The 26692-nt window shown below is 42.7% G+C and overlaps 1 protein-coding gene across 1 annotated transcript in view; it reads right to left on the reverse strand.

The window, feature by feature from the left end:
* Window positions 1-4523: 4523 nt before the first annotated feature.
* The window catches only part of CDYL2 (chromodomain Y like 2), a 65739-nt gene continuing 43570 nt past the window's right edge, over window positions 4524-26692 (reverse strand). The window contains exons 5-8 of the mRNA XM_089689775.1: window positions 17407-17579; window positions 16024-16234; window positions 13829-13972; window positions 4524-4885 (exon numbers count right to left, since the gene is read on the reverse strand). Of these exons, the coding sequence (XP_089545901.1) occupies window positions 4727-4885; window positions 13829-13972; window positions 16024-16234; window positions 17407-17579 (687 nt within the window). The 3' untranslated portion in view covers window positions 4524-4726. The remainder of the gene's footprint in view (window positions 4886-13828; window positions 13973-16023; window positions 16235-17406; window positions 17580-26692) is intronic.

Raw genomic sequence — 26692 nt, forward strand, 5'->3', positions numbered from 1 at the left:
AAAAGCTTTCTGATTGTCTATGCCAGATAGACTACCCAGATTCTCAGAAGTACCGGAGCCTTATTTCTGAGAGTTTCTGAGGATGAGTTGTCTAATAGACTATACTGCCAACAGTAATCAACCAAATTCTTAGAAGAACAGTTAATTTCATTGCTTTGGGGGAACAAACCACCAGACAATTATGCCATAAGGAATTTTCATACATGAGGGCCATCTTTCATTACAAATATTCAAGTATTCTTCTTTGCATTATGTTTGTTGTGACATAAAAGGTGCTTATATTGCTAAACAGAAATAAAAATAAAATAAAAAGTACACAACAAAATACATGAAAAAATTTTATACAATGAATCTGGGAGCTCAGAATAAATGACAAGAAATTGATATGAGCATTTCCCACAAACTTTGTAACTAGGGTACATTTCACAGCCATTGTCTGCAATTTATTAAAGCTGAACATAGATGGTTCAAATCCCAGCCAGCTCAGCAGGGACCGGCCAAGATTCAAACCATCTAGGAGCATGCTGATTGTACCCAAGTTAATTGTTGTACTACCTGGGTATAACCAGCATGTCGGATTTTTACATGCGATTATTGCTAGTGTCTCCCCTGTCAGGAGAACACAATAGCTTCGCAGGAGGGGTTCCCCCATCAACACATACTGTTCTAATGGGGGAATCGAGAGATTTTCTTTCCTGCAACCCATGGTTGCAGGGAAGAAAATCACACCAACTAAGGCCGGCAAGTAACCTCACACCATAGGCCTCCATGAGCTACGACTCCCAATATTTTTCTTCACTCCCTAAGGTTGAATGGAGTGGAAAGGGAGTTAATGAAGGTTAATATATGCTGCTAGGGTGGGCTAAATTAAAGCAAACCTGTTGCTTTGCCCAGTGTCAATAAATCACAGATGCACTTTTCATGGCTTCAATGGTGCACATAACAGAGCACCTCTGTGCTCTTCTGTCTCACGCCTGCCTGTTTACCTGGCCAACCTATTGGTTCAGCCAATGCCAAATGCAGGAGGACGGTGAGAACTTAGAACCATTTGGGAAATATTATCAAGGAACAACTTCTACTTCTTCACAGCTTGCAGGAAAAGATGTCTAAAAGCTTCATACATTGTCCACAGCCAAAAATGTTGGAAAGAGCGAAGGTAAACAAGCCACCAATTACAGATTAGAAGACATTTGTGCTGAGTCAGTCTACAGTACATATTTCACTTAGCATAAACATAATCTATATGGTTAAACAGAAAAAAAATCATGTATTTAATCAACTAAAAAGCAGTGATATGGTGGTCATAAATATAGAACACTTATTCTGGAAGTCTATAAGATGCTTCTTGATTTTTAAATTACACATGGTCTTCAGTTAAAGTAAATCTAGGTCGACTTTGCATGTGGAAAATCCAACAGAATAACAGCTACACTTTAAAGACAAAAGTTCAGAGTATGGTTATGGCTCTCCAAATGACAGCAAAGAATATATAAAAATATAATAACTGTGATCAGATGGACAGTTCCTGAACCCATTTACTTAATTTGTAACAATATGAATGTGAAAGCTCAAACACAAAATGTGAATTTCAGAAAAACTAGTCACAGTAAACTCTCTAAATTTCACCTGCTTGCTTAAATTTAATTGTGTTCAAGATATGGACATTCAAATATTTACATATTAATAACGATCAATACCTTTGCTTTACAACCAGCGGTCACTGACCTCTGTAGTTGAAGGCACTGTGAGAAATTCATTCTCAAGGATCACAACAGAATCACTGCAGTTATTTCAGTCTTTCTCTAAGCATCTCAACTCATCCCTTTCCCGGCTGGGACTTGGCAGCATTCTAATTTCTAATGTAAACTTGGAGCAGATGCTGGAAAGGGGAAGCAGGATGAGGTGAGCTGCAAATTCACTGCTGGAAGGGGGAGTAGGGTGAGTTGAGTTGATGGAATAACATAAACTTATGGCCTTCTATGAAAAAATATTTGCTGCTGCACTCAAAAATAACTGCATATGCACTTACAGTTATTTCTGAAGCCTCATTCACACGGCCAAACTGACCGTGGTGCAGCAAGTATACTGTAGACATCTGCTGCTGGGAGCCCAAGTATTTGTGGACAGGCATAACCAGAAAGCCTGTACGGGCTGTAAAGTCAATGATAGGCAGAAAGAAGCCATGGCTGTCCACCCATGTAAGCATGTATACACACATCAAGTGGTTACATTTGGCTAGAGGCAGATGATCAGTCTTCGATATAGTCTGTCAAAGTCCAGGGACCATCATCTGTCCCAAACATGTAATCGCTCAATATTTGAATATATATTTACAGTGGTAGACAGCTGTCTGTCATGGAGTTGTACAGGCTTCCATTCGGTGGCGGTACACTAACACTGGGAATCACGGCTGCAGATATTGGCAGTATATTTGGCTCCTGCAAAGTCCCACAAATAGCCTCCACCTAATGCAGCTTCCTGTGATCATGTGACAACAATGCTGCACTGCTCCTGAATTAGGAGCAGAGTTGCCACTTTCTTGTAGGTTGTGCCAGCTTGCACTACCATGGGATGAAAAAATGCTGCAGAGGGCATGGTGTTGTCATTGCTGATTTATAAGCCTGTCACCTGTCAATCAGCACCTGACCACACCTAGTCTTTGTTTAGACGGTCATAAGGAGCCTTTAGATGTAATTTAAGGAACACGGACAATTTTAATGTTTATGCCATAATATTTGAGGATAAATAGCTCTAGTGTTCCTTCAGATAAAGAGGTCAGCGAGGGGCTTGTTGTATAGTGCATTTACTGTGTGTGTTATGATTGCAAAAATACTTGAATGCCCATACCTGGTCATAGGTTCACTTTGAAGTAGAACTATAGGCAAAACCTTTTGTTTTCATTTTGGATAGAGAAAGGGAAGGTTATAACCCCTGTCAGATTTTTTTTTCTTGTCATCTGTGTCCCATTTTGGAGATTTCCCTTCACTTCCTGTCCCATTGCCAAACAGGAAGTGAGAGGAAATCCCTGCAAATTAAGGGATTTCCTTGGGGACCCTCCAGGTCACCAGGACTAGAGTCCTCATTGAAAAATTTCCCCTCTATTGATTTTATGGGGACAACCCAAAATTTTAGATTTACATTCACTTTCAATGATACTGATATTTATCTTTATATTTACATTCACTTTCAATTATATTTATCAATATCATTGAAAGTGAATGTAAATCTCAAATGGAGACGGTGAATCACCCTACGGGGGGCACAGATGGTAATAAAAACTGTCAGGAAAGTGGCGTGGTTTTAGGGAGCCTAAAAGGGGCAAAGGGGTGGGATGAGGGGAGTAGGAAAATTATGATATGGGGTTGTGGGGATGCATTGGAGAAGCTTGTCATGGCTTTTGTTATTTACCCAAATATGTGTGTATTTGATGTTCTTTTCTTTTGTATTTAAAAAAAAATCTAATAAAAGATATAATAAAAAAAATAAAAACAAACAAAAAAAATTGACAGGGGTTCTAATTCCTCTCCACTCTATCCAAAACTTAAAAAGAAAAAAAAAAGAAAAAAGTTTTGTCTTTAGTTATACCTTAAGTAAATGTAACAAGGCAGTAACAAAGAGCACCACAGAATTTCATTTTGCTCTAGATGGAAGATGGTGGGGTAACCTTCAGGCATAATTACATATCCGCATCCTCCATGTAAAGGTCCAGTCATGTTATCATGTTCTTCCGGTGATGGTTACCTCTGCCTTGCTGCTCACATCTGTCTGATGTCAGCAGATAAAAAATGCATTTAATTTTGACAGGCAGCCATAAGCAGGCAGAGAAGTAGAGCAGGTTAAAAAGAAAATAATAAAACAAAAAACCCCCCAAAACTTTACAGCCATTCATTGTCATCTGGAGCTAAAATAGTAATATTGCGAAGGCTACCCTCACCAGCTCAATCCAACACCAAATTGTATATTCTGTGTAAAGGTTATATTAAAGTCACAATTTTTTTGGTTGTACAACATAGGACGGCTTAAAAAAATAAAACTCAAATAAAAAAAAAAAAAAAAAAAAACATAAAAAAAAAAAAAATCTGCTTACTAGCTGACAATATAACTACAATAAATTAGTTAAATTGGCTATTTTACAGAACAGCATGTGATGTCTCACTAAGAAAAAAACACAACCCCCCCCCCCCATCAAAACCCAATTATATACATATATTATCAATACTTAAGTTTAAATAAAATACAAATACATACAAAGTGCAATTGTCACATTATTACTTAAATTAAATCTGCAGACTTCTGCATGATCACAACGATCGCATAGTTAAGTGAAATGGCAGAAAACGGGTCACATAGTAATATTCTGGGTGAAATGTACGCTGTGGCAAATGGAATGTAACTTTCGGTGCGTGGAGAGGTGGAAGTTTCAGTAATCGGTATATAGGGTCTATATACCAGTATATGGTATATACATAAAAAAAACAAAAAAACAAAAAAAAACAAAACAAAAAACAGAAAAAAACCCAAAACAAAACAAAAAAAACACAAAACAAAACAAAACAAAAAAAAAAACAAAACTAGGCTGGAAGCAGTGGGACAGACTCCTTGGAATACCTCATTGCATAATTCTGGGCATGGCTAGCATGTCCCAGACGTCTTTCAAGGTTACTGCAGATGTGAAGACGGAAGTAGTGGAGAGGAAAGCCTTCAAAATGGGTCTGATGAGAAGGAATCAGACTTCATAGATTTTGTCCTGTAAGTAGCTGAATAAGGAGTCCAAGCCTTTGGGAGAGCTCCACAGCTGTTTCAGCATCTGGCATTCGCGTTCGTTCACATCTTCCAGTACTGATTTCAGAAAGCTTCTCACAAGACATTTGGATTCCTCTAATACCTGGAGAAAGACATGAGCACTGTCACTTACAATATATCCAATCCCAAGAACACAAATATGATATTTTTGGAGCTCCTCAGACCCTAGATGTTGTGACTGCATTAGGCTCCATGTACATGGGACACTTATGAACGAAGGAAACTGACTGCTGGAAAACGTAGGTTAAAAAATGTCTGTTTAGCCGCGTTTGCATACCGTGTTTATGTGCGTTTGCGTTTAGAAGCATTTTTAAAGATAAGCACAGAAGAACCTCCCAAATGCCCAGAATGCACTGAAAAGTGGAAAATTATTAACTATTTCAGACTTTCAGAGAAATACAGAGAGTAGAAGCAGAGACAGCAGTAAGTGTTGAGATTAGCTTAGGTGTGAGTTGCTCATTAATATTTCTTTTGTTTCCAAGGGTGGGAAAGGTTTCTGGTGGAGTGAGTCATTAAGGTCACCTTTTGTTTCCAAGGGTGGGAGAGGTCTGAGGTGTGAATTGGTCATTACAATGTGTGACAAGCTTGGTAGGAACATCCTGTGTTCAGTGTTTTGTCCATTTGAGTACCTTGAAAAGGCTTTGCATGCATTTTTCATGATGAAAAAAGGCTCTGGACAGTATCTGGAACTGGAAGAGTTAAAAAAAAGTTCAAATGCAAACGCTTATAAACGCGATTTGCCGCATTTAGAAGCATTCTGCATTTGAAACACTGATAAAATCGACTGCTAAACGCAAGTTTCCTGCATTCAAAAACACGACTGTAAACTCAAATGCCTGTAAACGAAGATGTGTACATGGACACATAGGAAAACTTTCGGGTGAGTTCAGGGGCTGCTGAAAAAAACGCTGAACAGTTCCTAAACGTGAGTTTATCAGCTGCAGTGTACATGAGCCCTAAGTATTCTTTTTCCTTGATTTTCACCTGGTGATCCTGTCCATAACACACTTCCTGTCATAGGGTGACAACGCTCACTTACTGCACTGTATTGATAGAGTTACATTAACGGACAATTGCACGGTCATGCAATGCTGTACACAAATTAAATTTATATAATTTTAGAGCTTTCTTTTGGTGGTATTTGATCACCTCTGGGGTTTTTTTTTTTCAGATGTCAGTCGCCAGGTCCCGGCAAGAGATTCCCCACCGGCACCCAGCGATCGCTGAGTAACACTGTCAGGAAAGAGACCTGTGTGTAAACCATGTTCTCTCTTCTACCAGCAATAACATGCTGCAGTGTATTTCCCCGCACAGGAGATAAATACACGGCAGCATGTCTCCCTAGTAAAACACACACAGCACATTATGTTAAACAGCACACAGTTAACCCTTTGATCGCCCTAGATGTTAACCCCTGCCTGCCCAGTGTCATTAGTACAGTGTCGGTGCTTTTTATTAGCACTGATCACTGTATTAATGTCATTGGGATTTCAGTGGCAGTTAGTTCACAACCAGTGTCAGAATGCCCGCCTCAGTCCCACTATAAGTCGCTGATCACCGCCATTGCTAGTATAAAAAAAATAAAACTAAAAATTCCAGTATACATACCGCCATTTGTAGGCGCTATAACTTTCCCGTAAACCAATTAATTTACACGTATTGCGATTTTTTTCAGCAGACATGTCGCAGAATACATTTTGGCCTAAATTTATGAGGAAATTTGATTTTTTAAAAATTTTTTTACTGGATATGTTTTATAGCAAAAAGTCAAAAATACAGTTTTTTGTATTCAAAATTGTCGGTCTGTTTTTGTTTATAACACAAAAAATAAAAAACACAGGCGATCAAATACCACCGAAAGAAAGCTCCATTTGTGGGAAATTAAACAACATAAATTTCATTTGGGTGCAGCATTGCATGACCGCGCAATTGTCAGTTAAATGAATGCAACGCTGGATTACAAAAAAATATCCTGGTCAGGAAGGGGTTGGGGGGTAAATCTTCTGGAGGGCAAGTGGGTAAAGTTTCACATGCTGGTTATCCATTTGCTTGATACAACCTCATATTTTATGTTTTACTAAATATTGGATAATTTATTGAATTTGTGTGCCCTAAAATTTATTTTAAAGTATTTTTTACTGAAAGTTTGTTTCCAAAACTTCTGTGCTACTACCATGTCACTTAAAAAAATGGTACTAGCACTATTTTACTATCTAGGGTGTCTTCTTTCAGAAAATATATAATGTTTTGGGGGTTTATAGAATATTGTGGCCAAAAGTGATTTTTTTAAATGTCAGGAAAAGACTAAAAAAAATGGCTCTGATAGTGAAAGGGTTAAATGGTATATCCACTTCTGCTGTGAAATTAGGAGAATACCTACTTTTAATTTTATTCCTTTCCCTATTCACATAGCATATCCAATAAAAAAAATATACAAATTGCAGCCTACATTTTTAATGCTCTTTATGGAACTTCCACCAATAAAATTTCTACTTATTTCTCTTTGTTATGAAGGGGCTGGGAAACCGCATTAGGCATAATTTATTTCATCATTTGTACCAGATCTGAACACTGTCTTAAGATAGAGTTAAAGGTTTAGGAGGTGAGCTTCTCCTGTATATGTTAATCAGAGGCCCATGAAGACTCATAGTGGCACGAAACGCATTGGAAGGAGCTATACATGTGACGTCACGCCACCACATTGGTTTACTGTGTGGAGGATGTTGATGTAAGTGGATTAGCAGCATCTCTATTGTACATACTTAAGGTTTTGTATCAATTTGCGTGGATTTGTATGTTGTGAATGAACTTTAATAAATACTACACTGGGGCCGTCTTGAACGCGGGGCAACAGGGGCATCTGCCCTGGGCCCAGGTATTTTTGTGGGGCTCAAAGCAGCTGCCGCTTGAGCTCACCCAGAAAAGTGCAAGTACATTTGGCCATCAGTTTTGACCCTTGCCAGTACCTTTGTATCCGGCAGGGGTTAAGTTTCCCCGTAGTGTCTCCTCTACTAGCCCTGCCGTCTCACATTAGCTCAGTGTGACCTCACTGACAAGTCTCTTCCCCAGAGATGTGCTGCGCCCCTCCCCGGGTCTTCTGTGTGCGGATGCCCGGAGACTTCGCTCTCCAGGTGATTGGTGTGTGTGTATCGCTTGATGACTATGTGTCCTTCACTTAGCCCGGCTCCCCCTCCACCCACCTCTAACAACTTTGCTGCAGAACTTCTCAGAGGGGGTGGGCAGGGCTTCTGGGTGTAGTAGTGCGGGACAGTAATTGTCAGCTGTGGGGTTCCATGTTCTTAAACCCCAAATACCCCCCTTCCTGCATTTCCCAGCCATTGCTCCATAGCAGAATATGGAGGAAGGATGCTTGTGAAGTCTATTGGCAACCAGGACTGACCAACTGTCAGCTCTCCACCCTCAACAATAATGCCCCTCCCCGCCTCTCCAACCTCAATGATAACCCCCACCTCTCCACCCTCAACAATAACCCCCCCTCCCCGCCTCTCCACCCTCAACAATAACCCCCCTCCCTGACTCTCCACCCTAAATTATAACCCCCTCCCCGCATCTCCACCCTCAACTATAATGCCCTCCCCACCCTCAACAATAACCTCCCTTTCCACCCTCAACAATAACCCCCCTCCCCGTCACTCCACCCTCAATGATAACCCCCCTCTCCACCCTCAATGATAATCCTCCTCCCCACCCCCAACAATAACCTCCCTCCCTGCCTCTCCACCCTTAGCGATAACCCCCTCCCTGCCTCTCCACCCTTAACAATAACCTGCCTCTCCACCCTCAACTATAACCCTCTCCCCACCCTCACCAATAACCCCTCTCCCCACCCCATCCTCAACAATAACCCTCCTCCCTGCCTCTCCACCCTCAACAATTACCCCCCCTACCCGCTGCTCCACCCTCAACAATAACCCACCTCTCCACCCTCAACAATAATCTCCCTCCCCGCCTCTCCACCCTCAATGATAACCCACCTCCCTGCCTCTCCACCCTCAACAATGGCCCTCCTCCCCACCCTCAACAATAACCCCCCTCCCCGCCTCTCCACCCTCAATGATAACCCACCTCCCTGCCTCTCCACCCTCAACAATGACCCTCCTCCCCACCCTCAACAATAACCCCCCTCCCCGCCTCTGCACCCTCAATGATAACCCCCCTTCCTCCTTGCCTCTGCACCCTCAATGACATCCCCACTCCATGCCTCTCCAGCCATTGGGTCCTGTGTAATGATAGGGTTAGTATAGAGGAAGGGGTCGTGTGGAATAAGGGGAGGGGGAGGAATGGGGGAAGGGGTTCTGTGTATTGATGGGGTAGTATGGAGGAGGAGGTCTTGTGTAATGATGGAGGTAGCATGGGGGGGGGGGGGAGGTCCTGTGTAATGATGTGGGATGGGGATCCTGTGTAATAATGGGGGGGGGTTCTGTGTAACGATGGGGAAGTATGGGGGAGGGATCCTGTGTAATGGTGGGGGAGGAGGGACTTGTGTGATAATGGGGGCAATATGGAGAGGGGGTCCTGTGTAATGATCGAGGTGCAAAGTTCATGGGGAGGGGGCCAAGAAGATATTTTCCCAGGGTCCATTCAATATTAAAGATGGACCTGACTACTGTATGATGCCTGCTTTATGCATTGGTGGAGAGCTTTCCATGATGAGCAGTGAACACTGCCGCCCTAGTGGATGAGTGGAGAATTTACATGTCCTGATCGCGATCTGGAATGAATGAGAGAATGCCTCACTTACATTACCTTGAACACTGTTTGTGGCTTAAATCTTGGCAGCATTTGGTTCTGATAGGTTCGTTCTCCTTTTCCTATTCACGGGAGGTGGAGACACATTCTCTGATGGATAACCCCTTGCACAGATTTCAGAGGATTGTCACTTAGTACTATTTAAAGGACAATCACTGTTGATTATGTAGTGGCCTTTTGGTGTTGAACATACATATTGATATTTATTTGAGCATCATGTATTATTTCTTTATGTTATTTAATTTTGCGCTGCAATCATCACAACGCATTTTATATTCGGTGTGTGTAAATCAGCCTAGATTGCAAGCTGCTTGTATGTGATTCTTGCTCTATTTCTCTTTTTTTATGTTATTAAGAATTGGACTCCCAGGCAGGGGCGGACTGACAACTCATGGGGCCCCTGGGCAATAGGGGATCATGGGGCCCCTGTGTCCTTGCCCACACTAAAAAAAGCCTATAAAAAAAGATAACAGGGGCATTTCATGGGGCCCCCTACTGACCCCGGGCCATCGGGCAGTGCCCGATTGCTCGAATGGTCAGTCTGCCCCTGCTCCCAGCCCAGCTATTGGGGCAGACCATGCTGAGCTAGTTGAGAAACGCTTGCAGTCAGCCATGACGCCTCCTTCTCCCCCAAAAAATGAAAAGGTAAGAACTACCAACAACCAATGTCAGGCAACTGGTGAAGGCAATCTGTGAGCCGCCGATGTTATCAAGTCAACAGTATCAAGCCTGAATTGTCAGTAGTTGACTGTGAGACGCCCATCACAGTTCTGGGGGTGCTGACTGAGGATGCACTGGAGAGAGACCGGAGCAGTTGTTTCTCCAAAAAAGGTAAGCAATTTTGTTACTGGCAGTAGGATTGAAAAAATTACATCTTAGACTGTGGGCCTGCATCACAGATTTGGTTCATTGATCAAATTCTCTCTCGTTAAAATGGTATTCCAGGCAAACCGCTAAATATACAGTTTAATCCTTTCGCTGCCACACTATATATTTTTTTTTTCCAATCACACATTGTAAAAATGCCCATTTTTGACATGAAGAATAGCTAAACCCCCTGAAAACATTATATATTTTCAGAAAGCAGAGAACCTGAAGAATTGTTTTTATCAGAGAGCATTTTACCGGTGATAGGTCCTCTTTATACAGACTATATTAGACTACTGATGTCCCCTGCACTTTACCTCAATAGACTGCATACTACAAGTACTTAACAGAAAGTACTTGAACACTGCCCACTGCCATCAGTCAGTAGATCTCTGCTACAGTTAGGTAACACTTACAGGTCTAGTCTCTACCCCAACCATTGACTGGACAGTGAAAGAAGGAGCAGCAGAATAATGTGATCTGCTCTCTGTTACTCTGCTCTCTCCTCCCATCAGCATGTTCTGATAGATTATGAGCATTGCAGCAAATTGTTGGTTCTTTTTTCCTCTTTTCCTTGCCCCAGTGTGAGCTCTTGTTGTACAGGAGTCACAAGATGCTGATACTGAGTCAAATTCAGATACCTACACTCTTTTATTCCTCAGAGAGTAGGTACAGCTACTCTCCCCTTCCAAGTTTCCCCCTGTCTTTGCCCCCTACCCATCCCCGAGCACTATCCCTTAACTCCACCCCTAACCACTTTCCAGTACCACTCCTTTTAGAGCAGGGGTCTCCAAACTATGGCCCTCCAGCTGTTGAAGTACTACAAATCCCAACATGCCTCTGCCTCTGGGAGTCTTGCCTGTGGCTGTCAGAGTCTTGCAAGGCCTCATGGGACTTGCAGTTTCTCAACACCTGGAGGGCCATAGTTTGAAGACCCTTGTTTTAGAGAATACAGAACCAAGTATCATTTGTTGGTGCTAAGCAATATGTATGGAACTTGTAAATGATAGCAAGAAATGCAGTAAATGAGATCCTCTACAGGCAGCAACAATAGACCCCACCCCCAGCAACAACAAAAAAATTCCAATAACAATAGATCTACCCTAGCAATAATAGACCCCCACCAACAACAATACATCAACCAGCAGCCATTAGCAGTAAACTCCCCCAGCAACAACAGATCCCCCGCCAGCAACAATAATTCCCCCCAGTGACAACAGATCCCACAGCAGCCAGCAACAATAGACCCTCCAGCACACCCCAGCCCACATGCATTTACATACATTCAGTGCTGGATGTACCAGAATTGCTTTCCCCGCATTCCCACTGAAAAAAAAAAAGCCCTGCCTACACTACTTGCATTTAAAAAATAAACAAAATAAAATCCAATCTGGTAAAACAAATTACCTTTGGCAGGTAAATGGGTTCCATACACAGTGGATATAAAAAGTCTACACACCCCTGTTAAAATGTCGGGTTTCTGTGATGTAAAAAAATGAGACAAAGATAAATCAGAACTTTTTCCACCATTAATGTGACCTATAAACTGTACAACTCAGGTGAACAACAAAATTAAATCTTTTAGGTGGAGAGAAGTAAAAATAAAAAATTACAATAATATGGTTGCATAAGTGTGCACACCCTTAAACTAATACTTTGTTGAAGCACCTTTTGATTTTATTCCAGCACTCAGTCTATTTGGGTATGAGTATTATCAGCTTGGCATATCTTGACTTGCCAATATTTGCCCGCTCTTCCTTGCAAAAACACTCCTAAGCTGTCAGATTGCGAGGGCATCTCCTGTGCACAGCCCTCTTCAGATCACCTCACAGATTTTCCATTGGATTCAGGTCTGGGCTCTGGCTGGGCCATTCCAAAATTTTAACCTTCTTCTGGTGAAGCCATTCCTTTGTTGATTTGGATGTATGCTTTGGGTTGTTGTCATGCTGAAAGATGAAGTTCCTCCATGTTCAACTTTCTAGCAGAAGCCTGAAGGTTTTGTGCCAATATTGACTGGTATTTGGAACTGTTCATAATTCCCTCTACCTTGCCTAAGGCCACAGTTCCAGCTGAAGAAAAACAGCCCCAAAGCATGATACTGCCACCACCATACTTCACTGTGGGTATGGTGTTCTTTTGGTGATGTGCAGTGTTGTTTTTGTGTCAAACATATCTTTTGGAATTATGGCCAAAAGTTCAACCTTGGTTTCATCAGACCATAACATATTTTCCCACATGCTTTTGGGAGACTTCAGATGTGTTTATGAAAAATTTAGCCGGGCTTGGATGTTTTTCTTTGTAAGAAAAGGCTTCCGTCTTGCCACTCTACCCCATAGCCCAGACATATGAAGAATACGGGAGATTGTCATCACATGTACCACACAGCCAGTACTTGCCAGATATTCCTGTGGCTCCTTTAATGTTGCTGTAGGCCTCTTGACAGCCTCCCAGACCAGTTTTCTTCTCGTCTTTTCATCAATGTTGGAGGTATGTCCAGTTCTTGGCAATGTCACTGTTGTGTCATATTTTCTCCACTTGATGATGACTGTCTTCACTGTGTTCCTTGGTATGTCTAATGCCTTAAAAATTCTTTCTTACCCTTCACCTGACTGATACCTTTTAACAATGAGATCCCTCTGATGCTTTGGAAGCTCTCTGCGGACCATGGCTTTTGCTGTAGGATGCGACTAAGAAAATGTCAGGAAAGACCTAATAGAACAGCTGAAATTTATTTGGGGTTAATCAGAGGCACTTTAAATGATGGCAGGTGTGTGCCAACTCCTATTTAACATGATTTTGAATGTGATAGCTTAATTGTGAACACAGCTACATCCCAGTAATAAGAGGGTGTGCACACTTATGCAACCACATTATTTTAGTATTTTATGTTTACTTCCCCCCCTAAAAGATTTCAGTTTGTTTTTCAATTGAGTTGGACAGTTTATAGGTCACATTAGGTGGAAAAAGTTCTGAAATTATTTATCTTTGTCTCATTTTGTTTTACATCACAGAAAACTGACATTTTAATAGGAGTGTGTAGACTTTTTACATCCACTGTATGTATTTTATCTGTGTATTTAACGGTTTGCCCAGACTTCACCTTTTAGCATAATCTATGCAATAAGAAGGTTACAATATTTCATTTAAATCATTTGAAGAGGATTTTCATGAAAAAAGTCTAAAAGTAAAAGTAAAAAGCACCACAGTGGAGGCCTGCACAGTAAACACGAAAGCCTCATCTTTGTTTCCCCCTACACTTATACTGATTAGGTTCCATTGCTTGCTGGGCTGAATGCTGGGGAATTCTATGGCAATTAAAATAGGATGCTGAATGTGGGGGCCTGTGAACACAGGAATGCATATTCAAGACATTCTGATGTGATCTTACCACAGCACTGCATGCAGCCATCTCCTTCACTCGCAGCATCACTTCCTGACTGAATGTGGTGGGCCAAAAAACCTGGGAGACAAGCCCCCTGCTGCACGCCTCTTGTGCCGTCAGCTTCCTCCCGCAAAACAGCATCTCATTGGCCTAAGAAGAAAATGCATGGATGGTTATTATCAAGCAGGTCGCTCTTGGTTCATGTAATCTGGCCTAAACAACTGTCACGACTGGCAAATGCACTAATGTTGCATTGCAGGGCTTTTATTTTTTAACCCCTTGCCTACCAGGCACTTTTACCCCCTTCGTGCCCAGGCCAATTTTCAGCTTTCAGCACTGTCGCACTTTGCATGACAATTGCGCGGTCATGCAACATTGTATCCATATGAAATTTTTTGTATTTTTTCACACAAATAGAGCTTTCTTTTGGTGGTATTTATTCGCTGCTGGGTGTTTTATTTTTTGCACTATAAACAAAAAAGTGCAAAAAATTAAAAAAAAAAGCTTTTCGTTGTTTCTATTATAAAATTTTGTAAACAGGTAATTTTTCTCCTTCATTGATGTGCGTTGATGAGGCTGCAGTGATAGGCAGCACTGATAGGCAACACTGATGGGCATTGATGAGGAGGCACTGATATACAGCAATGATGGGCACTGATAGGCGGCACTGATGGGCAGCGCTGAATGATGGCACTGACTGACAGCACTGATGGGCACAACTGCTGGGTGGCACTGCAGGGCACGAATCATCAGTGCCGATCTGCTCTGTGACATTTGCAGGTTATTGGTAGTATTTTCCTCACGCTGTGATAGCGTGAGGAAAGTGCTGTCGATAACCAGCAACTGTATTTAGTCGGTGATCTGCTGTGTCATTGGACGCAGCTGATCACGTGGTAAAAGGCCGCTGTGTTTGGCCTTTTACCTCATCATGTGATCAGCTGTGTCATTAGGACACAGCCATCATGGAGATCGCCAGATGTGCACGTTCTGGGAGGACATCATATGACACCCTCCCAGGGGCGGACTGACCATTTGGAAACTCGGGCGCTGTCCAAGGGCCCGGGGTCAGTAGGGGGCCCCATGAGATGCCCCTGGTACCTTTTTCATAGGCTTTTTTGAGTTTGGGCAAGGACACAGGGGCCCCATGATCCCCTATTGCCCGGGGGCCCCATGAGTTGTCAGTCCGCCCCTGTACCCTCCCAGAACTGGACAACCGCGCTGTAGCCATCATTCAGCTATAGTGCAGTTGGGAAGTGGTTAACCGGGTGTAAGTTGAGCTACACACGCCCCCAAAAAAAAGTCATCATTGTACACAGGACATGTGTAGCACATCCAGTCTCTATGCCCTGCTTCTGGGTCCCCCCCTCCCAGTATACAGCAAATATCGACTTTGATTAATCAAAGCTAGCATTACAGTGTACTTAAAGAAGGGGTCGGCACCTGCAGCAGTCAAAAAAGCAGGCTGAATCAGTGTTTATAAATACCACTGTTCAAAATATACAAAGAGACAAAGTAGCATACTGTTACATTTGTATCTTTCTGTTCATTCATATGCAGATCAAAGGAATGGACTTAGATCTGCAAATGACTTCAATCATAGCAAGCTGACAAATGAAAAAAAAAATAAAATGTGCCTCTGATAATACCCTTATTAACCCTTAGTTTACTCTAATAATCCCTAATTAACTCCTTATTCCCCTCTCATCAGCTATCCCCTGCTGATTTTTTTTGTTTGTTTCTATTTTATTAACTATTTATATTTACACTTTTTTTTTTCAATATTTTACACATTTAACATATAGGTAGACATTTTCCATTTAAAAATTACAAAATTGAAAAAAAACCCTCCAAAAAAACCCACCTTATTTCATTTGTAGATAACTTTGCAATGCTTTGTACCAGAATTTAAATTTTGGTACCATTTTAAACAGGACAAATTAGAGAACAGAATTTTTTTACTTTTTATATGCAGAAACACTATTTAATCTTAAATGCTGCTTAAAAAAGAGTGCATTGTGTTTAGTGTTGATGCGTTTTGTTGCCTAAGACTTGCAAAAAAAAAATGATTGTTGCAAGACAATATCATGAAAATAATTTTATTTAGTTTTACAGTCTAAGGAATTACAAAAAAAAATAATTGTAGCAAGACAATATCATGAAAAGAATGTTTTTATTTTTTTAATTTTTGGTAAATATCTCACCAATGCAACGCCAAGTATCTGAGGGAAGGTGTATGAAGAGCACCCAGCTGGAGTCATACGGATAGTGGCATATGGAGTCTGGAACCAAGCTTTTTCACTGGCCCATACTATATCACACAAAGGTAAGATGGACGCCCCTAGGCCAAGGGCTGGCCCATTGATGGCAACCACTATGGGTTTCTTGAATTGAATAAAAGCTTTTACAAAGTCTCTGGAAAAAAGAAGAAAAATGTCACTTAATTCTGATGACAGAATAGACAGAGCTTTTAACTACTTATTATTATGAAAATACATGCTTTTTTAGCTTAACTTTGCATAGTTCACTAACTATGATCCCACCTAGAAAAACATGTTCAACAGAAAAAAACAACACAATAGACCACTGTTCTAAAATAGTCCATACACATGTATGTCATTCAATCAAGGCTTTCTATAAAAAAAAGTGAAAACTACAGACGCCTATAAATTTTTTTTTTTTTATAATGGAGTATAAGCAAGATTTAATGTTTAATAAGGCGTAAAACTTGATGCAGAATTGAAGAAGCATTTGGGAGTAACCTCCCATGAGTGACTTAATTGCATAGGAGATATGTGCCAAGGTCATTCTCAGCCAACATAAACACCCACTTAAACAGCCCCCGCATTGTCCACAACATGGCACTGTAGTGATGCATGTTGGGAGTTGTAGTTTGAAAGCAGTCACATGATCTTTAGGCAATGATGTATGAGCTGCAGTCTATCCGCTCTTCTGATGCAGAGTTTAAAAGAAGGTAATGCAAAAAAGGGATCATGGAAGTCACTTGTAAAGAATTATAGTATTTATGATAGCTTTATATAGTTTATATTGTTAACAAAAGCGCCTTTCATGCCACTTTTTTTAAAATTATTTGTATTCCTAGAATTTAAAGTCCATTTCCAGGCAAATAATAAAAAAAACTTCTCCCATGCAGTCAGACTGTGCCTGCACCGCATGCATTAACTGCTTGTCAAGGGGGAAGGAGAAAGGAGATACACTTTCCTAGCCCACAGATCTTTCTCGCACAAGATCGGTCCGGCACTCCCTCGATCCAGCAGTCTTGCGTTGTGGACTGTTCTTGAAGTCATCAAGCCCAGAGCAAGCTCCATAGACCAGGAACATTCCACCATAGGGGAGCGCCATTTTTGAGGGGAATGAAGGATCGGTTGAGTATAAGCTTTCTCCTCACCCTTAGACAAAATGAGCAGTTGGCCTATGCAGTGCAGGCACAGCCTGACTGCATGGGAATACTTTTTTTTTGTCTGGAGTTTGGGTTTAAATTTGAGGCCAATTTTTTTTTTAATAATTTATTGTTAAAGTCCCCAGGTTTGTTTCCCAGGACTCTGCGTTGTGGGAGATACCCATACCTTATAGCTTCTGCGATCCTCGTGCTCTCCTTCCTTCTGTCTGCAGACAACCTCCCAATGAGATACGAGTAGTCAAGACCGCTACAGAATACGGTGCCAACGGCACTGAGAAGCAGGAGTTTGCTATCATCAGAGGAAGCATTGCACAGAGCCCTTCGCATCTCTTTCATAATCTGAATTCAGAAATAAAAACATATCATTAGTGTAACTGAATGTCCTAGATCTGACAACAACAGCTTTGTTAATTACAGTTGGGGTTTAATTTGGATTGAGAACTCATCTGGAAGGTTGGGCTGACTACTTGACGAAGTTTGTTCTTAAATTGGACTTGAACTGAAAATGTGATGACTTTATATTTTATAGGGTACATTTAAAACTCTGCCATAGCAGTACCCTTAGAAATGTACCTGAATTCCTCCTGAAAATAGCAGTGCACTTCTTGGTATGTAGGGGTGCCTAGGCACTCCTGTGTCTTGAGCCCTGTAGCTGTACGCCTAGGTTCTAAGGCACTGTTGCTCGACTGCTGGTCTCAGGAGATCTGGCCTGGGATTTGGTTAGGTCACTTCTGTGCAGTTTACTGTTCTCCTTGCCAAAAACTCTGACAGAAGAAAGCAAGCCTTGGCTCTACCAAGATGGCCATCTACACACAGCTACACAGTGCAGAACAAATCATGGCAAGTCATTAATGTGTAAAAATCAGCTGCATAGAGATACTGATGACTAGACCTTTTTTATTTTGTACAATCACAGGGTATATAAACAGTGGCATAGCTCATCACATAATCATAAACAGAGCATATACAATATTGATAGGTCAGGAATGTGACTGTTTATACAACCAATAGACATACTATAGTGTGCAAACTGACATGTCCAAGATGGTACGACAATGGGGTGATATCTCCCATGATAGCTGGGTGTTGCCTAGCATAACATTCCTTGGCACTATAATCCTGCAAATCCAGAATGGGGATAAAAAGGGAAAAGCAGCGTGGGTGATTAGGGAAGGGAAGAAAAGGGGGACATACAACTTGTATATGGTAAAATCGTGATAATCCTACAATGTGACTGGTAACTGCTACGTCTGCCACATGTCCTCTGGGAAACACAAGAGGATAAATGTAATTTCCCTTCAAGCATTCAGGTCTCTATAAGTCTCTGTAGTTGTGAAATGTGTATTTCAAGTTGTGAAATGTATCCACTCTACCCAAACTGAACAAAAGGACTTCTCCATCAAGACCAATAATACAACCATCAGTCCCTCCCCTCATGCCAGGGTACTAGGTGCAATCCTAAACTCCAATCTGTCCTTTCAGCCCCAAATCCAATCACTGTCCAAATCTTGTTGACTTCACCTCTGCAACATCTCCAAGATACGACCGTTCCTAACCTCAGAAACCACTAAGCAACTTATTCACTCCCTTGTTATATCTCGCCTTGACTATTGTAACTCCCTCCTCATTGGCCAACCTAATCTCAGGCTATCCCCTCTTCAGTCTATCATGAATGCTGCTGCCAGACTCATCCACCTTACTAACCATTCTGTATCTGCCACCCCTCTCTGCCAATCCTTCCACTGGCTTCCCATTGCCCAACGGATAAAATTCAAAACATTAACAATAACATATAAAGCCATTGATAACTCTGCCCCAAATTACATCATCAATCTTGTCTCAAAATATCACCCAAACCGTGCTCTCCGCTCCTCGTACGACCTCCTGCTCTCTAGCTCCCTTGTCTCCTCCTCCCATGCTCATCTCAAGGACTACCCCAGAGCCTCCCCCATCCTCTGGAACTCTCTACCCCAATTTATCAGACTATGGCCTACTCTGCTCACTTTTAGGTGATCTCTGAAAACCTATCTCTTCAGGGAATTCTATCCTGCCCTCAGCTAACAACGGAATCTTCTATTCCTCCTACCAGTCCATCCCCCACAGTTATTACCTTTTGTACCACCAGCCCTTCCCTCTTTAGATTGTAAGCTCCAAGGAGCAGGGACCTCCTAACCCTCTTGTATTGAACTGTACCGTTGCTGTATTGTTTCCCACTATATTGTAAAGCGCTGAGCAAACTGTTGGCGCTGTATAAATCCTGTATTATAATAATAATAATAATAAAAGGAATCATGATGATCCCTTATAGGTCCAGAGATATTAAAGCTTTTCTTTGTTTTAAATTAAAATAATAAACATATTATACTTACCTGCTCTGTGAAATGGTTTTACACAGAAGCTTCAATACTCCTCTTCTCAGATCCCCTACCAGCGCTCCTGGCTTCTCACCCCCCCCCAGTGACCATGGGGACATTCGTGCGGGCTTGCTCCCGAGCCTCCCTGTCTGCATCTATTGGACTTTGCCCCCCCCCCCCACACTGGGTTTGATTGATCAATCTACCAACTGAGGAGGGACAAAGCCGGGAGAGCCGCAGCTCTCGTGCACAGTGCTGGATCGACATTGGGCACAGGTAAATCTAAGGGGGGTGAGGGAGGAGTCTGAAACAAGGTTTTCTTACCTTAATGAACAGAATGCATTGAGGAAAAAACCTTGAGGCTTTAGAATGACTTAAAATATTCTCATACATCTATAATTCTGAAAGCAGAACCATTTTATAGCTGCATGTTAGCAGTCAGTCACTCTCAGATATACATGAATACAACTGAGGTTCCATGCACACTAGCAAAAAACGCTGGTAATAGCGGTTTTTAGTAGTGTTTTTTAGTAGCATTTAGAAGAATTTAGGAGCGTTACCATTTTATTAGTGTTTCTACAGTACATGTAGGGGAAAAAAAGCTAGAAAAAAGCTGTTAGGAGTATTCTAGTAGTGTTTAGGAGTTTCGTGTTTTTTCTGCCAGAAAAATGCTCTAAAAACCCCTTTTGTCTGCTCCTAAGCGCTGAAGATTGAAAAACATTAATAGCCTAAAACAGTGTACATGGTCGCATAGGATAACACTATTTATTTTCTAGGAGCAGAAAAAATGCTGATAACAGCTTCTAGAAGCTTAAAAAAAGCTAGTGGGCATGGAGCCTAAATATCTTAAATTTGCAATCTTCACATGGCTGGAAATATCTGCACACTACAGAGAAATCATTTCTAACTTTCAGCATAGGAACTCCTGTAGACTATATTCTGAAAAATACACCCCCAATTCCAAAAAAGTTGGGTGAAATCTACATAAAAACAGAATGCAATGATTTGCAAATCTCATAAACCCGTATTTTATATCAAATGTTTAAACTGAGAAAATGTACCATAGAAAAATAAGCTCATTTTGGAATTGATGGCAGCAAAAAGTGTCAAAAAAAGTTGGAACAAGGCCATTTGTATCACGATGTAGCATCATCTCTTCTTTTAACAACACTCCGTAAATGTCTTGGAACCAGTTGCTTTATTTTTGGGAAAGGAATATTGTTCCAATCTTGCCTGATATAGGATTCTAACTACTCAACAGACTTGGGTCTTCTTTGTTTTTTCTTTACAAGATGCAGTTTTCAGTTGGTCAAAAGTCTGGACTGCAGACAAGCCAGTTAAGCACCCAGACTCTTCTACTATGAAGCCATGCTGTAGTCATAGGTGCAGTATGCAATTTAAAATTGTCCTGCTGAAATATGCAAGGCCTTCACTGATAAAGATGATGTCTGGATGGGAGCATATGCTTCTCTATAACCTGGATATATCTTTCAGCATTGATGATTCCTTTCTAGATGTGCAGGCTGCCCATTCCATGTGCACTAATGCACCCCCAAACCATCAGAGATGCAGGCTTTTGAACTGAGTGCTAATAATAAGCCGGAAGGTCCCTCTCCTCTTTGGACTGATGGTGTCCATGGCTGTCAAAACGTATGTCAAATTTCTGACCACAGGATAGTTTTCCACTTTGCAACAGACCATTTTAAATAAGCTTTGGCCCAGTGAAGACGGCAGCGTTTCTGGATTATGTTCAGATATGGCTTCTTCTTTTAGAGCTTTTCCTTGAATTTTTGGATGGCATGGCAAACTGTGTTAACAGACAGTGATTTTTGGAAGTATTCCTGAGCCCATGCAGTGATGTTCATCACAGAATTATGCCGGTTTTTAATGCATGCCATCTGAGGGCCCGAACGTCACGGCATTCAATATTGCATTTCAGCCTTGTCCCTTGCGCACAGAGATTTCTCCAGATTCTCCAAATATTCTGATGATCTATTGATAATATTATGTACAGTAGATAATGATACTGTATATTTAAAAGTCTTAGCAATTTTATCTTGAGGAACATTATTCTGAAATTGTTCAACAATTTGTATACACAGCTTTTCACAGATTGGTGAACCTCTGCCCTTAATTAGTTCTGAGACACTTTGACTTTCTCAGATATTCTTTTTTTTCACCCAATAATGTTACTGAGCTGTTGCAAATTAACCTAATTAGTTGCAAAATGTTCTTCCAGCTCTTCCTTGTTAGCACCACTTACTTTGCCAGTCTTTGTTGCCCCGTCCCAACCTTTTTAAGATGTGTTGCTGACATCAATTTTAAAATGACCTTATTTTTTTCTTAACCATTTCAATACCGGGCAATTTTACCCCTTCCCTCCCAGGCCATTTTTCAGGTTTCAGCGCTCTCACACTTTGAATGACATTTGCGCGGTCATACAACACTGTACCCAAACTAAAATTTTATCATTTTCTTCACACAACTAGAGCTTTTTTTTGGTGGTATTTAATTATCGCTGGGGTTTTTATTTTATGCTAAATTAACAAAAAAAGACTGAACATTTTGAAAAAAAAAACACGTTTTTTCTTTGTTTCTGTTATAAAAGTTTGCAAATAAATAATTGTTCTTCATAAATTTAGGCCAAAATGTATTCTACTACATGTCTTTGGTGAAAATAACCCAAAATAGGATGTATTTTTTAGTTTGTAGGAAAGTTATAGAGTTCACAAACTATGGTATAGATCTGAATATTGATCCTGAAGTACTGACGGCCAATCTAATTTCTTGAGGTCCAAGAATGTCAGAACAGTACAGATATCCCCCAAATGACCCCTTTTTGCAAAGTAGACAGTCCGATGTACTTCATAAGAGGCATGGCGAGTTTTCTGAAGTTGTATTTTTTTTGTCAGAATTTTTTGGAAAATGAAAAAATTAAAAAAATTATTTTCACTATTTTTTTTTTTTACATACTGTCACCAAGTGCAGTACAGCGTCATCATATAACTGGCATGGCGGTGATCAGGGACACTGACTGGTGACAGTTTTAAAAAAAAAAAATATATATATATTTTTTTTTTTTATTATTTTTAATTTTTTATAACTTTTTTTAATTTTTTTTAATTTTTTTTTTTTTTATATTTCACTATGTCCAAAGTAGCACAATGTTACCATAGTAACATTGTACTACTTTGGGGAAGTGATCAGTATTTTTTTTTTTTTTACACAATTTGCTTATAGCAAAGAATTACTTTGCTATAAGCAAGCATTTACCTGAATGACATCGATTCATTCAGGGTTTTTTTTTGTGCTTAGCTGTGATTTGGCCACAGCTAATCACATGACATGTGCATGTGATTGCTGTGACCATTCACAGCTAGACACTAGTATACAATGGATGGCATGAATGAAGCTGTGAGGGACCGCCGAGCGGCACCACTAGCACTCCACTGGTCAGGCGTGCCCAGAGCGCGGAGTCTAAGCCCCAGGGTACTTGTTCACCAGGGCCCCTGATGGTGGGGATGGACTTGTAGTACCCCGAGACCAGGTCGCCTCTACTGAGCACACCTGTCAGTGGTAGGGGTGTTCGCCAGGGGTTCCAACCAGGGAGAGCCAGATGTGAGGAGGTCGGGTGAGCCCGATGGGATGGATGGATGGATGGCTGAGCAAGTGCGTAGTCAGACAGGCCGAGTCGGTAAGGTAGAGGACGGTAAGGTACAAGGGAGCAGGCAGAGAATCGTCGGGTCACACGCCAGGTCAGCAACAGGAGATCAGATCTAATAAGGGGCATCCAGGGAGAGAGGTCAGGCAAGCAGGGGTCTGGGCAGGAGAAATCAGCAAGGTCAAGAGCAATCCGGGTCAATAACTTACTAGGCACAGGTACAGGAACACAGGAAGCAGGTAAGACCAGAAGGCAACGAAATGACAGCTCAGGGACCTTTAAATATCCCGCCCTGCGCTGCCATTGGTGCCCAGCGGGCGGCCGCGGCTTCTACTGCGCATGCGCGAGCTCGAACGCCGCGGCCGGCCCGGACCTAGTGCCCGTGTACTAGGTGGAGCAGTGCGCCTGCGCCGGGACCATCGCGGCAGGGATCGAGGAGATCCCTGACATTGCCCCCCCCTACGGGCAACCTCCGGATGCCCACCCGATCTCTCCACCACGGGTGATCACAAAGAAACCTCCGGACAAGCCTAGGTGCATGGACATTATGGGCTGGTTCCCACGAATTGTCCTCAGGGCCGTAGCCCTTCCACTTGATGAGAAATTGGGTCTGGCCCCCCCTTCGTCGGCACTTCAAGATTGCCTCCACCTCGAATTCTTCTTCCTCTTCAACTGTTACGGCCTCCGGGGGCCTGGATTCTCGTTCCGGGAAGGCATCAGGGACTACTGGTTTCAACAGGGACACGTGGAAGACAGGGTGGATCTTGAGTGTCTCAGGGAGAACAAGTTCATAGGCCACCTCATTGACCATCCGTTTGATGCAGAAAGGGCCTATAAATTTAGGTCCCAACTTTTTTGACGGGCAGAGCATCCTCAAGTTAGACGTAGCCAGCCAAACCTTCTCTCCGGGCTGCAAAACCAGATCCCCTCTTCGCTTCCTATTAAAAGCCCTCTTGTAGTCTTCTTGGGCTTGACGGATGGCTTCCTGTAGTTTCTTATTGTTGGAGGTGAAGAAGGTCAGTGCATCCTGTGTCGCTGGAATCGGGCATTCCGGGACTAAGTCCGGGAGGAAGACAGGATGAAACCCATAGTTGGCGAAGAACGGGGACTGCCCAGTTGCTGAATGGCAAGCGTTGTTGTACGCGAATTCTGCCAAAGGGAGGAGTGGTACCCAGTCGTCCTGAGAGAATGATGTGTAGCATCGCAGGTACTGCTCCAGGGTCTGATTGGTCCTTTCGGTCTGGCCATTGGTCTGAGGGTGAAATGCCGAGGAAAGGGACAGCTTGATATCCAGGGCTTTGCACAACGCCCTCCAAAACCGCGAGGTAAACTGCACCCCTCGGTCCGAGACGATGTCTTCGGGAACCCCATGCAGTCTAACGATCTCTCGAATAAAGACTTGCGCTGTCTCGGCTGCTGATGGAGTCTTCCGTAAAGGGATGAAATGGGCCATCTTGGATAAGCGGTCCACGACCACGAGAATTGCTGTGTGGTCCAGTGAAGGTGGAAGCTCGACTATGAAGTCCATAGAGATTTTCTGCCAGGGCCGTTCAGGGATGGGCAATGGACGTAGCAGGCCCCACGCCTTATTTCTTGAAGGCTGTTCCGCTGGCAGATGGCACAGGAGCCCACGTAGTTCTTACAATCCTTGGCCATGTCCGGCCACCAGAAGGAACGTCGGAGAAGTTCCAGGGTCTTGACCGGCCCAAAATGTCCTGCCAGTGGATGGTCATGGCAATGTCCCAAGACTAAGGTTCGGGCATCCTCCGGCACCACAATCCGGTCCTCCCTCCATAGGAGTCCCTCCTTGTTCTGGAGGGGGGCCCCATCGGAGGTAGACATCGCTGTGGACGCTCTCAGGATCTCGGAGCGAAGGTTTGTCTGAAGGGCCAAGAAATTTCCTGCAGGAAGAATAGTGTCGGGTACTGGGATCTCCTTGGTGTCCTCGTACATGCGTGACAACGCGTCAGGCTTCGTGTTTTTCGAGCCGGGCCTGTATGTGATGTGGAACTGGAACCTCGAGAAAAACAATGCCCATCTTGCTTGTCGTGGACGTAGACGTTTGGCCGTCCTCAGATATTCCAGGTTCTTGTGGTCCGTGAATATCAGGATGGGATGGGAGGCACCTTCCAGCAGGTACCTCCATTCTTCTAAAGCGGTTTTGATAGCCAGTAGCTCGCGATCCCCAATGTCGTAGTTCCTCTCCGCAGGGGTAAGTTTCCGTGAGAAAAATGCTACTGGGTGAAGTAATTCCTTGGCGCCCTTCCGCTGGGAAAGGATGGAGCCAACTGCGTTTTCTGATGCATCTACTTCTAAGATGTAGGGCAGGGAGGCGTCGGGATGACCCAGAATGGGTGCCGAGGTAAATAACCTTTTTAGTGCTTCAAAAGCTTCCTGTGCCTCGGGCGTCCATCTGAATCGCGTCCCAAGCTTAGTTAACTGAGTGATGGGGGAGACCAGACCCGAGAAGTTCTTGATGAACTTCCGGTAGAAATTTGCGAACCCAATGAAACGTTGGACACTTTTCCTGTCCGTGGGTTCAGGCCAATCTAGGATCGCTGAGACCTTCTGAGGGTCCATTGCGACCCCCGTGGTGGAGATAATCAGACCCAGAAATGTAACGCTAGCCTGTTCAAAGCAGCATTTCTCTGCTTTAGCGTACAACCCGTGCTGCCGCAACCGCCCCAACACCTTTGTTACATGTACCCTGTGCTCCCCCAGGGAGGATGAGAAAATCAAAATGTCGTCTAAGTAGATGATGACAAAGATGTCCAGGAAGTCCCTAAAGATGTCGTTTACAAAGTGCTGGAAGGTGGCTGGCGCATTGCACAACCTGAACGGCATGACCAGGTATTCAAAATGGCCGAAACGGGTGCGGAAGGCCGTCTTCCACTCATCCCCCTCCCTTATGCGAACCAAATTGTAGGCTCCCCTTAAGTCCAGCTTGGTAAAAACTACTGCAGCTTTTAAGCTCTGGAATAATTCAGGTACCAGTGGTAATGGGTAACGATTTTTAATGGTGACCCTATTCAGCTCCCGATAGTCAATGCATGGCCTCAAAGTCTTGTCCTTCTTTTCTACAAAGAAGATCCCTGCACCTGCCGGGGAAGTGGAAGGACGGATGAATCCCTTTCGGAGGCTGTCCTCAATATAGTCCTTCAGGGCCCCTAATTCTAGCTCAGAAAGGGGAAAAATTCGCCCGAACGGAATTTCAGAACCGGGCAACAGATCAATAGGACAGTCATATGGGCGGTGGGGGGGTAGAGCATCTGCTCCCCGTTCACTGAACACATCAAGAAACTTATGATAGGCTGCAGGAATCACTTGTTTTAGGCTGTCATCCCCTTCAGAGCACAGGAGGACCTGGGGGACCTCCGGGCCCGAAGTTCGACACAGTTCCCGACAATATGGGGAAGGGAACGAGACAACCCCAGTCT

This window comes from Staurois parvus, unplaced genomic scaffold, assembly GCF_062004578.1.
Source record: "Staurois parvus isolate SC_StPar_1 unplaced genomic scaffold, SC_StPar_1.0 ptg000498l, whole genome shotgun sequence".
Taxonomy (NCBI): Eukaryota; Metazoa; Chordata; class Amphibia; order Anura; family Ranidae; genus Staurois; species Staurois parvus.